The sequence below is a fragment of the Camponotus vicinus genome, unplaced genomic scaffold (genome assembly GCF_025532165.1).
Source record: "Camponotus vicinus isolate PSW18456_S1 unplaced genomic scaffold, iyCamVici1.0 SCAF_9, whole genome shotgun sequence".
In the NCBI taxonomy this organism is placed as follows: domain Eukaryota; kingdom Metazoa; phylum Arthropoda; class Insecta; order Hymenoptera; family Formicidae; genus Camponotus; species Camponotus vicinus.
In genome coordinates, this window is record NW_028141981.1 from 893,200 (window position 1) to 906,737 (window position 13,538).

The 13,538-nt window shown below is 35.6% G+C and overlaps 3 protein-coding genes across 6 annotated transcripts in view; 1 reads left to right on the forward strand and 2 right to left on the reverse strand.

Moving 5' to 3' along the window:
- Positions 1-6,145, forward strand: part of LOC145976908 (protein Wnt-7b) — a 55,717-nt gene extending 49,572 nt beyond the window's left edge. For 3 of the 4 annotated variants that reach the window (XM_083108431.1, XM_083108430.1, XM_083108427.1), the window contains exons 6-9: positions 3,080-3,259; positions 3,418-3,730; positions 3,941-5,147; positions 5,673-6,145. In XM_083108431.1, the coding sequence (XP_082964557.1) occupies positions 3,080-3,259; positions 3,418-3,730; positions 3,941-4,092 (645 nt within the window). In that variant the 3' untranslated portion in view covers positions 4,093-5,147; positions 5,673-6,145. Of the gene's footprint in view, positions 1-3,079; positions 3,260-3,417; positions 3,731-3,940; positions 5,187-5,672 lie in introns of those variants that run through there. The other variant, XM_083108429.1, reaches the window with a different exon arrangement.
- A 107-nt stretch (positions 6,146-6,252) lies between these two features.
- Positions 6,253-8,986, reverse strand: LOC145976915 (regulator of microtubule dynamics protein 1). Its single transcript, XM_083108445.1, has 6 exons — positions 8,847-8,986; positions 7,783-8,245; positions 7,553-7,693; positions 7,267-7,464; positions 6,948-7,196; positions 6,253-6,796 (listed from the first exon to the last, which is right to left on the reverse strand). The coding sequence occupies exons 3-6, from the start codon at positions 7,634-7,636 to the stop codon at positions 6,449-6,451; spliced, it is 879 nt and encodes a 292-aa protein (XP_082964571.1). The 5' UTR covers positions 7,637-7,693; positions 7,783-8,245; positions 8,847-8,986; the 3' UTR covers positions 6,253-6,448.
- Capr (caprin family member) lies at positions 8,627-13,388 on the reverse strand. The gene is made up of 6 exons (XM_083108424.1): positions 13,212-13,388; positions 12,207-12,425; positions 11,766-12,119; positions 10,914-11,687; positions 10,531-10,822; positions 8,627-10,406 (listed from the first exon to the last, which is right to left on the reverse strand). Exons 1-6 carry the CDS (start codon positions 13,323-13,325, stop codon positions 10,183-10,185), a joined length of 1,977 nt encoding a protein of 658 aa, XP_082964550.1. The 5' UTR covers positions 13,326-13,388; the 3' UTR covers positions 8,627-10,182.
- Positions 13,389-13,538: the final 150 nt, after the last annotated feature.

A 13,538-nucleotide genomic window follows, 5' to 3' on the forward strand; every position in this document is an offset into this window, starting at 1 on the left:
CTACTACGTAATGAACGTCATAATTACCGTGAAGCGATACTAATTACTGTAACTCGCGAGAGGAATCGTTTAGCGCGGAAATTAAGCTCGCCGACATTTGACGACGGCATGGTACTTCGTCGCTACCTCAATCTCATCGTCTCGTATATAATTATATTACGCGTGATTTTAAAATTATATGGTAGAGTATTATACACGAGAAGCTATGTACAATGCAATCGAAAGAAGCGGACGCATCGTCGTTCCCGTTAACTTGTTACTTAATTTACTTCAAACGCATTTACGTTTATAAATTTATTTGCATACTATGCGTGTGTGTGTGTGTGTGTGTGTGTTCATCTACACACATATCTCTGGACCTACGTTTGTGTAATATTTTTTTTCTTATTTCTACTCGTAGAATTTATTGGAAGAATTTATTTGAACATTTAACTTTGAAATATTTTATAAATAAATAAATAAATAAATATATAAATATATACAGGGTGTTTCTTAATAAGTGTGAAAAATTTTAGGAAATGATTCTTTCAGTTATACTGTTCCAAAAATGGGGGTAAAAATTAGGTTTTTATTTTTTTTCTCAAATTTGGAACAAGTTAAAGAAATTAGGTGGATATTTTCTACTAGTAAAAGGTTATTTATTAATATTTTTTTCGCACTTATTAAGAAACACCCTGTATATATATATATATATATATATATATATATATATATATAATTTATTTATTTATTTATATAATGTGTGAAGATTAGTGTCAATAGTATCTTCGGATGGAAATGATCCGAGATCGAATAACAAGGCGGTAATATCCATAATGAGACGCGCGCACATCTCTCGTATACGAAGCGTATGCAAACCAGACGCTATCAAATTTGATTTATCGCGCAATAACCCACTGAGGAGCCAATCATCCCCGGAGAAGACAATGTCGTCGTTTCGCGATTCGCACGGACGCACCCGTTCACCTTACATTATCTAGACATTTCAATCGTGTCTCGTGAAAATAATCAATATCGCGACAATCTGATTAAGATATATCATATCGATATTTCATTCCGCGTTCGTGCAATTATAATAATTCCTTCTATAATTGAAAAGGTAATTAAGAGCAACTGTAAATTTATCGACCTGTTGATATACCGAGGATTAAAATCCCTTTCCTCCCCGCGGCTTGTTTGGACGATTATGTATTCCTGCTCGCGCAGGAAGGTCGACAATCGAAAACGAATGTTTGTGAGAAACGATGTCCGAGGTCGAGGGCGGCCTGCCTTAATTGGGGAAAGTTCGTCCTTTCGAGCTTTCTTCGATGGGCCTTTATTACGGGCGGGCAATAAAAACTCTCCTTTCCTCAGGTATGTATCGTATACGTGTATCACGCGTATACACACGTGTACCTCGGTCCCGCGAGGGGTTAACGATTTATTCTCACAACGTCGATCGTCCCGACGCGCATACTTTATGCCCCGACGATTTTTTCAACCTCTCCTCTCTCCCGCACGCATCCGTGGCACACACCACACGCGGAGATAATTCGAAATATAAACCAGTTTCGCGTGTACGCATTGCTATCGTATCGTATCCGCTCGCGCGCGCGCGTTCGACGCACAATGAGAGGTCCCTACCTTCCCCCCTTTCCGCTCCCTTCTTTCGTTGCCCCTCCCTATCGGGAATCGAGCGAGCAACAGGAATTTACAGATGAGCACTCGATACGATTACAACCATTTAAAATCACGCGGTCGGTCGTTCAGAGTTAACCGAGATGCATCTCCCGCGCCCAGTGGCGTGGTTATGCAAAATCTCTACACCGGATTAATTTGCAAAAATATCGCTTGATCGCGTCACAGTTACGCTTCTATGAAAAGCACAGTGTTCAGATATGTGTTTAAGAATTTTATTCTTCGCTTAACTTGTACTACGTATATTATGTATCTAAATCATAAGTTCGAAACATAAATCAGTCATATGTATGGAAATATCGAAATATAATTAAAGCATTGGGATTAGAATCTAAAGAAGGAATCTTTGGCGAACCTTTTTTCAAGAGATACAGTCGTGTGTGTAAATTTTTCACGTTTTTAAACGTTAAAGGAAATGTTATAAAAAAACATAAATATGCTAAAATTGCAAATTATCGTAATATTATGACAATCGAGATGATTCTCTTTCTCTACGCCATTGATTCCTTCATAATGAATCGATGCGTATCTCCTTGTCCTTTGAAAATGATTCAGGCATCGAACGACGCATCCGTTCTCATCGAGCGTACATTGTAAAAGTTTTCGTTCTCATTTTCATTCGCATCGAAAGGGACCCGGACACACGTGTAGATTTGAAATTTGCATAGGACATACGTTGTACGATGTAAGGAACTAATCGGTGTACATCACTTTGCATTGATCGCGCCGAGTTGTCGTCTGTTTCGATACGATATATGATTTCTCGATCTTAAGCAAATCTGTTTTATATTTGTATGTACCTTTGAAACAAATCAATACATTTTACTTATAAGTCTTGTCTATAATTATAAGATCTTTCGCATATTGCATTTAAATAATTAAAAAAGGAATTCAAAACGCAAATCCAATTTTTTTAAATTGGAGACTGCTATTATTTGTTTTTTCGCATAGCCAAACTATTAATGAAAAATTGATTTGTTTTCAATAAGAAATTATGCTTAGTTATGTAACAACCAAGATACTCTTCCTTATTGACAATAAAACAATAGATAATAGCCATCTTTTATATAATTATAGCAATCTAATAAGATTTCCGATTCAGATATATAATGTAAAAAGACGAAATTATAGCAAGAAATAATATAAGTTGAATAACATTCTATTCTTCAATTGTATCATCTTATTCATAATTAGTCGAACCGAGCATTATAACTTTTTATAAGATTTAGTAATAGTAAAGTACAATAATTAATATCATTGCCGTAAGTGCCTGCACTTTTATACAAAACGCAAAGTTAAATGTCAGTCGTCGGAGATGAATAAAGAAAAGTGAATAATGAAGAAAACACACGCAAGGAATCATAATGTCCATGGAAATTATGCTATTACTTTTTTTTTCTAGATCGTTAAGGCTCATCTGCAAACGGAGTGCAAATGTCACGGCGTGTCCGGATCATGTACCGTGAGAACGTGTTGGCGAACGTTGCCGAGTTTTCGCCAGATCGGAGACGCGCTCATGAAGAAATATTACAGGGCCAGACCCGTCATCGCTGTTACACCGCCACCTCCGTCCACGGATCAGGTAATTTGTCTTAGTAAATTAATTTATTAATTTGATAAATCAATGGCCGATTTGGAATGCGATTAATGTATATATTATGATTATAATATATCTAAATCGAATCGCATCTTTTTCTTTCAATATTTTTACAAAAATTTTATGACTTTCGTACGTCATAGACACTGGACGCGATGTCGCATTCCGCGTCGGCGGAAATGGTACCTATATTGGGCAACGACGCCAAAACTCAAGGCAAGCCGAACGATCTCGCCAAGTCGCGGCACGAGCCCTCGAAGAAGTCCAGCAAGTCGCGGAAGCCGCATTTGGTCTTGAAAAAGACGAAGGTCAGCGGTGGTCCGGGCAAAGGTTTGAAGAGGATCCCGAAGAGGAGCGAGCTGGTCTACCTGCAACCTTCCCCCAACTACTGCGAGCCGGATTTGGCGCAGGGTAGTCTTGGCACACAGGGCAGATACTGCAATCGTACGAGCAAAGGTAAGAAGAAATGATATACTTGAATTCTTATTATAACTTTCTTGTTCAAAAAAAAAAAAAAAAAAAAAGAGATTTTTGTGCGCGAATCTTTTCACTCCTCCCGCCTCCATTTTGAATATTCGATCGACGATTCGTCGAAGAGATCGCGTTTGTTCATTCTTGTCGATCGCAAGAATATTTATCGCTTACCCTTTCTTTCGTTTCGTCCAGGAACCGATGGATGCGATTTAATGTGCTGCGGTCGTGGTTACAACACGCACCAATTCACGAGAACGTGGCAGTGCAGATGCAAGTTTCACTGGTGTTGCCGCGTGCAGTGCGAGACTTGCACGGAACGTACCGAGGAATACACTTGCAAATAACGCTATTACCGACATACGATGTGTATATATTTACGAATACCATCTTTACCGATAAAGTCTATCTTCGAGAAAGCGGGAGAAATGACACGCGAGAAACATGTCGATCTCATATACAATATATATGTCATTATATACAAAAGCGAAGCAAAAGATATAATAATAATAATAATTGTCTATCGAGTGATGTTTTTGTTGATCGATTCGATCGGGATTGATTTTGTAAAATTCTTAGCGTCATTTCGTGGCATCGAGTAATCACGAGATTACAAATGTCAGATAAAAATAAATTTAAATATCATTTTAGATACCGAATTCTCTCATCCTATAGAGTTTCATACTCGCCTGTTACTTTTTATTTGTACCGTTTATATTTATATTTTAGGCCTTGATACTTCATATATATTGACACGATCATGCTGTAGTAAATAAGCATATTTAACATTACATTCACTTGTGTACATCGATATGCGAATACGATTCAACAAGAATACATAGTTTATAAGTAGTTTACGAATATGTTCTCTTAAAATTGTAGCGTAAAAATAATAGATTGTTCTCTCTAAATCAATATTAAAAGGCAAATCTCCTTCTTCTCCTTCTCAAAGTATCGTTATAAATTTTCAAAATATATACTTTACATAGGAATATATTTCATAAATTATTATTTATTAAAATCACACACACGATAAATTATATTAATTATATTCATATAAATAATGTATTTGTCTGTTCATTGATGAATAAAATATAATAAATAGAAATAAAATAAATAAGCGTCTTCACATCCATATATATTGTGTGATATTATTATCTTTTATTATTATTTTTTTTTACTTGTTTACCTGACATTCCACTTTGACGAATGTTGTTTATTCCGTTAGCTGATTACTTCTTCATTAGAAAAAGTGTGTAGATAAAAGAAAAAGAGTGTATTGATGCTGTGTCTGCAAAGTCATGCTTCAGGAACAAAGAGAAATATGAATCTGTCGTCGTTTCTCATCAAGTCATCTGTGCACTGAATGTAGAATGTATTCTCATGTCATCGCGCAGGAGTAGTAAGTCGTAATCTTCATAATTTGTCGATCCATGTATCTTTAAAAAAATATAATGTAATTTAAATATATTTTTGAAAAATATTTTATGTACTTGTCTAGTAACGTATGAAAACATTATATATATATATATATATATATATATATATATATATATAACACATTTTAAAATATGATATGGATATTCAATATTATTTTTTATATAAAAATATACTTATAACTATTTTGTTAATCTAAAACGCAGTGTAATTATGCAATTTTATCGTTGACATGTCTTTATATACCTTTATATTTTCGAAAAACATATCAATTTGCAACTGCAGATTATCAAATATTTATTTTTAAATAGTACTTCATCCAATTCAACAAATTTCAAGAATCAACTGCATCATTTAGTACAAGTCCATACATTTCAATTATTTCCAAGAAAAAGATATGAATAATATCCATACGTATATATGACTTTAAACTCGAACAATCTGAACAATTTAATGTCGTATTAAAGAAATATGTACCTGTCTCGTGCAGGGTTCAAGATATCGTCCAATGTCTCAACAAACACGTGACTGTTCAAATTGTCGACAAATCTGCTCATTGATGTTACTATACAAGTCCCAATGAATCCATCCATCGTCGATATTACTCAGATCCTGGTAAATCTTCGTGAGCTGTATTGGCACTGGATGAGTAAAGTAAGTGATCAATTCGTTTATGCAGCTGTCTAGCCTAATTCAAGACGATTCGCGCCAACAATCAAACTCGCGATGATTGGCAGGAATCGAGGTGATGTAGCTGCGTTCGTTTTGCACGCTCACGCGCTAAGCATCATTCTGTCTTTATTGCACATCGAATATCAAACAAAGATGCCTTCAGCGTTAAAAGCGTCAAAACGAACGTAGTCGTAATAATGTAGAGAAAATCCAAAATAATTCGCGCGCACATCTTTCAAAAATGTAACAATATAAATACAATACAATGCTCAAATTATAATATATTTCTGTATGTGGATTCATTATTAATATTAATCATTATTAATATATTAATATATATAATTACATCATGGTGTTTCATAGTATTAATATTTTATAAGAATAATATATATAATATATACAATGTATACATATATTTATTGACAATATACATTTTGAATTTTTATTATTAAGAAACGATAAAATTTATATATTCGTCAATATACTTATATATTGTCAATATATTTATATATTGTTAATACACAAAAATCATACATTCTTTTTCCATTTAAAAAAGTATAAAAATATTTAAATTTATCTGTATTCTTTATATCCCTAAATATTGCTCAATATTTTCTGCGCTTCCTGTTTTGCTTTCTGATCATCATCAGTACTGGCAGAAAATTCAACAGCCTTTTTCAAATATTTTACAGCATCTTCCTTACGATTCAGTTTCAGATATGTTTTCCCTAACATCAATAAATTACGACTGTAAAAGTTTGGATCAATTTTCTCGGCATTCTCATGATACATTAATGCTTCTTCAAAGGACGAAGTTGGCGGTTCTTCAAATATAATAGATGCTATCTTTCGTTGATACCATGTCAAACTCGAAATCTCATAACACCAGCATCCAAGCATGTAGAGCGTCGTTGCATCAGTAGGTTTTAATTCTGATGCTCTCTATAGTGTGAATAACAATAATGTCAACTGATTTCCAGATTATATTTCCTATATAATATCTTCTTTTATAAAATTTAATTTTATTATTTTTAACTTATAAACTAATATTTATGTTTGCGTGTATACTTAAATTATTTGTCAAGTATCTTACCAACAAATGTTTTTTAATGTTGTACAATTCTTTAATATGTGCTTTTGTGCCTTCAAAAGTAGCCTTACTGTTAAGGATTATAGACATCCATTTATGAACAGCATAATGATCTTCTTGAATATCAAGAGCCTTACTTATCAAATCATATCCTTTATAAATCAACTGTCGTGCTTCCACATCACTGGCCATTTCAGACATTTTATAAATGGCTCTACATAAACGCCACAAGATGTCAACATCCTTACTATCCTATATAAAGCAATTAATTGTATAATAACTGTAGTTATATATTCAAAGGTAATTTAGAGAATTTAATTACCTCATATTTTGACAAAAGATTGTATATACTTTTATAGTCTCCTTGATCAAACAGTGCATCGACTTTGGCAATAAGAACTTCTTTTGTCGTAATTTGTGTTTTAGTCTCATCTTTGTTCTTTATGAATCCCCACATTCCCACTACGGTGAATGGCGATGTTATCCATAATTTTCTGATAGTTTGTACACCGCTTTCTTTCTGAAAAAGTGATTTTAATGTTAATAATTATATATATATATATATATATATATATATATGAATATAATGTTAAAATTCTGTCTCATACCTTATACACTGAATAAATATCTTTATATATAACTCTTTGTAAAATTCTGTAGTTTGTAACACGAAAGAGCCTCTGCAGTAACATTGTATCTCGATTTGCTAATTTTGTTTATTAGATGAGATTTTTTAGAAGATATATAAACTAAAGACAGGTAAATGATATTATAACAAAAATAAAAGTTTAACCTAAATTGCACCGTTGCGGTGCACTATTGACTTGAAAATAATTACTTTAATCACATAATCGTGTAACAATTTTCAAAACATTGATAATAATGTTGATGTAAGACAAACATTCATTCAAAGATCATATTGTAAACATTTAATTATCGTTGCAGGTAAGATAAACTTCTTATCTGATGTAAAGAAATTTTCTGATTGATGTATACTGAAACAGGAAAAGACGATGATATCCCATATTTTAATGTATATATGTATATGATATAGATATTCAGCATGAATCAGAAGAGAACAAAAAATAATGGTATGCAGGTTGAGTCAGAGTACGCTATCCTTGTTTGTTGTTGAATGGAGCTTCTCTGTCGTAGTTTAATACCTCGCTGTCTCTTCTTATCAATTGAAAGCTGTATGTGTTAGAGAAAGAGAGAGACGGGTAACTTTAAAGTGTAGAACTGTCTCTCTCTGAATGTCACGTGATCCGGAAGTCATGGGGCTGATCTCTGGGACAATTGATCTAAAACAGTAAGGGACATAAAATACATAAAAAGATTTTTTACATAAGAGCACAAGTAATTCCGGAAGCGATTAATACAGAATCTCTAAATATGTCATAGACAGTGCGTGATTTTAAATATATAAATGAGATTTTAAATGTATGAATGCGATTATATTTGAAGCAGCGCGTTCTCTCTTTCAAGCAATGATATATTATTAATTAATTAAACATCACACTTGTGTGTACATAATTGTATATGTAATGTGTGACTGAGCAATACTTGATAAAATTTTAACAATTATATACAATCGTTAATGAAATTTTTGATTGAATTTTTCCAGGTCGAGAACCAAAGTGAAATCAAATCGTTCTCGTACCGAGAATAAAGGCTCAGTTAAGCAGGGTTGAATTAGATCTTTATTTGGAAGATACATAGGCATTCGTAGGATAGTTTTAACGTAATCGTGACGGGGAAGGGTAGGGAGGTGATTAAACACAAATGTACAAACAAAATATGATATTTTTCATCGGTGTGGAGCGTGACTTATCGGCAGCGCACTTTGAACACACCTTTCTTCTTCCGAATCTAGTCAATAATTGTACACTGAACTCGACTTACACGCTAAAGAGCTCCGCACGCTCTTTCTCTCTTCCTCTAATCGCTTCCTCCGTTTTAAAAATAATTATACGTTTCTTTTCTCTTCTTAATACAAAAAAAAATTAGTTAATGCATTATATCGTAAATGAGGACAATGCACCGCGATCTCTTTCGCTTGGCGGTGTAAGGCGCGACCATTGTGCGAGGAATTTCAGAATCACGCAGAAAAAAACAGAAGGGAGGGAGCGACAGCAATTCGAAATGTGTACAGTGTCACGATACATATGTACCACTATGTGAAAAAATGTCGTCCTTTTCAGATCTTTACATATCATGACTCATTACAACTTTCTCAAATCACTATCTAAATACGAAGTTTTTAATTAATCTCTTCTTCAAATTCGTATACCAGATACGAAGTACGAAATCGAGAAGATATTTCTAGTTTAGTTTAAAAAAAAGCATTGTGCTCGTCATGTCCTCTTTTTTTCTGGTATCTTAAAAAATTCTCTCTGGAAGCGATACGCCGCAAGGCGAAGAGATGGTTGTGCAGATCGCCTATTTTATATATATATATATATATATTTATATATAATTATAATCATCTTAACGTTATTTTTTAAATACGTTGCTGTAGTCTTTACATGAAATATTTGAGTGTTCTTTTATTTTTTTTTATTTTTTTTAATAAAATTTTTTTTCTATTTTCGTTAATCTGCTGTTGTTGCCCTGTGAAACCTGCCTTCTGTCACATAATACAATAATACTTGAACGGTAGGTTCACGCTTCTGAATTTGGTTGATTTTTCTTTATATATCACAATGTTACCTCTGCATTGTCTTTTTTTTATTAACATTATCTTCTCTTCATAATTACAAACACCAAATTCAAATGCAAAGTTTTACTTTTTCAATGTCATATTTAAGAAACATCCTAAGCCGTAAGTCTCAGCAAATGCCAACATAAGATAAGATTTTTTTCAAATGTTTTTCATTAGCCTCGTACATAACTTTATACGAAATTATTACATTAGATGCAAAACTATATGTACTAATAACTCTAATCAACTTTATCTTCTCAAAGATACTTAATGTATGTGCAAATAGATAAAAAAAACATATAACACATTTCCTATTGCGTTACAGAAACTACATCAGTCACTTAATCGATCTTTAATATCAAAGTTATTGCATATTAATACTCATACACGCGATATCTACTACTTTGAAATCTCACTTCATATTGCAAATGCATTCTCGACTTAAGCTTTTTCGTAAATAGACAGTTGAATTGTAATCGCAGAACATCTTTAAAGTGCGTTTCACTGTGTATTTACGCTAGTGTTTTCCTCTCTCGCTTATTGCGCGGGATGAGGCTTGCCGCGTGGCGTATATCCGCCACGGTTGGTCCTATTCTGTCCCCGGTATTGTCCACGACCAGCGCGTTCGTTGCGCGCACCTCTCGCTCCTCCGCCACCACCTCGCTTAAAGCCGGCAGCATATCCATTATTTCCGTCATTGTTGCCCCAAGAACGTTGCTGATATCCGTTCTGATAGTTGCTATCGTTGCGATAATACGTGCCTAGGGAAAAAAAATAAAAAGTTTATATTACATCTCGATACATACGTTTTATAAAAAAAAAAAAAAAAAAAAATCTTTTCCAGAAAAATGTTACATGTATCCATTTAAATTACTGTTGTTTTACCTTGTCCTCCACGTCCATTTTGTTGATAATTATTCCTGCCTCTACTATTATAGCCATTAGTGGTCCCCCTTCTATTTCCCCTTCCTCTGTATCCACGTTGTTGATCACCCCAAGTCTGTTGCGATGTCTGTGGTGGCGACACTTGCTGAGAATCTTGAATAGATTGTTGTTGTTGATCAGACTGACTCCAATCATTGGTTTCGGTCATTTGACACCAATCTACAGATTCATTCTGTTGTTCCAATGACGAGTCCGTAGTAGTAGTTTCATTTTGACCATTCTCAGTTTTTTCCTATAAAGGGTATATGGGTCATTTCAAGTCGATAATAATATCAATCTTTTTTTTCTATCAATTTTATGCCAAAAGAAGAATTGGATCTTACCTCTGTGGACGTTTGAGTCTCTTGTTGCTGAGGTGATCTTTGTTCATTGAAATTTTGTGTTTGTCCTTGTGGCAGTTGTTGCACCGCATTTTGTTGCTGTTGTGCTTGTTGAGGCTGAAAACCGGCCGGATGTTGCGGACTGTATTGCATGTTTGGTTGCTGATGCGAGGGCGGCATCGGGATTGGTGGCGGTGGATTAGGATTCGCGAATCCAGGAATGTGTGACATATCCTGCGGTGGCTGATGCTGATATATGACTTGTTGAGGAACGGCCACAGGTGCATTTGCAAAATTTTGGTTCGTAAAGGTCTGCGAAGGAATGGGCGCATTGACTGCGGGAGGAATGTGCGATACAATGGGTGCTTGTGACGTGACATCCGGTGAATCGAGCTCAGATTCTTGTAAGAAAAAGAAATTTGGCGTGCCTATGACATCATTGATTCGAGGCGCTGGTGGAGGCTGTTGTTGGGATTGTTGTTGAGCTTGTTGTTGTTGCTGTTGCGGAACAAAGCTGGTGGCATTTGTATAGTAAGGCGTGTCGACCGGTGCAGCTGGGTGAGGCGGCATAGGCTGTGGAACGACCGAAATGGGTCCCGAGACCGGTGCGGCACCGGAAACAACTGGCAGCGGTGCAACTTGAACTGGAAAGTTTGGAATGGGTATCATGGGTTCCGGTGGAATGTGCCTGTCATTGCCGTTATTGTATTCTTCGTTGACCTGTTCCTGCCCTGTCTGCGAATCAGTAAGCTTTGTCTCCGTTACAACTTCTGCAACCTATAACAAATAAGAATCACAATTAGATTATATACACACATGTATTAGACACATATATATTGAAAGTTTAATACATACTTCTTCTATTGGTATTGCTTCTGAACATTCGTGAACTTGATCAAAATAACCACACTGATTAATTTTTGCAATAATCTCCTTCAATTTATTATAAGTAGTGCCGACAACTTCACGTTGTTTTCCATCCACAATCGCCACATAGTGCTCTGCTACTTTTTGGGTTTGTTGTATAAATGTTAAGTCGTCTTCTTCACGTTGTTGTTTCATAATTACTTCGATATATAAGTTCTCCAGGTACTTTAATTCCTCCTCTGATAATTTTACAGCTCCGTTTGTTCCTTGAGTGAAATCATTTCTAATGGAATCAGTGGCCAAGCTTACCAAGATGTGTTGAATAAGTAGCACTTCTTTCACCTACAATAGACATCACAAACATATTTCAATATTTTCTTGGACTCAATTTCAAGTAGATAAAATTATATTCAAAATGTTGATGCATACTTTTGCAATATCTTGCTGCATACGCTCGACAGCCTCTTTTCGCGCCTGTTTCTTCTGCTGTTTAACCGAGTCATTGGCAATGTTGACAATTTGTTTGTATAGATCTCGAGTATTGTCCAATGTTTGAAGCACTTCGTCATATTTAGCCACTGCTGTTTTCTGATCCGAATTCAACTCCCTTCCATTCTTCTGTAAGTCCCTATACGATTCGAGTTTGCCCTAAATCCAGAAAGTTATATTTATAAATTTACCTCTTTTTTGGCTAACCACTAATTACTCTCTCATTTTCTCTGTATATACTCGATTTAATATTATTAGATTTATGACTTGAAAATAAATCTTGTATTTATAAGTCAAAGCAGAACATTATAAAGACAGGCATGTTAGAAAACATGGTACAAGACGATAGCGAATATATATCGAAAAAATATTAAAACACAATTTATAATCTTCCTTTCAATTTCAAGAAAATAGTAACAGATATTCCGCAATACGCGATGACGAGATCGCGCGATACCATTCGATGCCACGAGCCGACGTAGCGAGAAGAAAAACGCCTAACATAAATCTCTAAATTGTGCGTCGCATCGCAAGATTTTCGATCGTCAACGAAACCCGTTACATCGGTACGTGTCATCGGCCATGGTGGCCCGGTGACGGCATCAAGAAGTACATCGTGTACAAAGGCAAGTCTCGTGCGATTAGTATAGTATAGGTACACCGCCATGATACGATGTCGCCGATGGCAAAATTGGCGCGTTCGAGAACTCGGGATTCCGTCATCGGTTCCATCGCGCGTCGCCGGCAACCTTTCTGACGTTTGATCGCGAGCAAGACGCGGGCGAGATGATCTCGACGCGCGTTGTAAATACTTGGGAAAATATCGAGGCGCGAGCACATGGCGCATCGGGATCATGGCGGATCGCACGGTGAGGAAGCCACGGCGATTGACAGATCGACTTTTGTCTGTAATTACGACGAGCCGGGTCGCGATGTTGCGTTTACCTTACGCTTCTCGAGGTTCCGTATCTTATGCTCGATTACGACGATCACTTGGCGTAGGGGTTCCACGGTCTCCGTAGAGGCCTGTTTCTCTAGTTTAGGGTTGGCAGAAGGCATCCTTCACGGGCAACAAACACGAACTGGAAATCCGAACGTTAGGTAAATTGAAGCAAGTCGCGGAAGGCGTAGTGGGGATGATGGGAGTAGCGAAACGGCATGATGGCGGACCCAACATTATCAAACAAGGAGGGTTCGCATGTGCGGAGATAAATACTAACGCCTGCATCGTTGAAAATTAAAGATTGAATTTGACAGAAAGGAGCTAGTTTC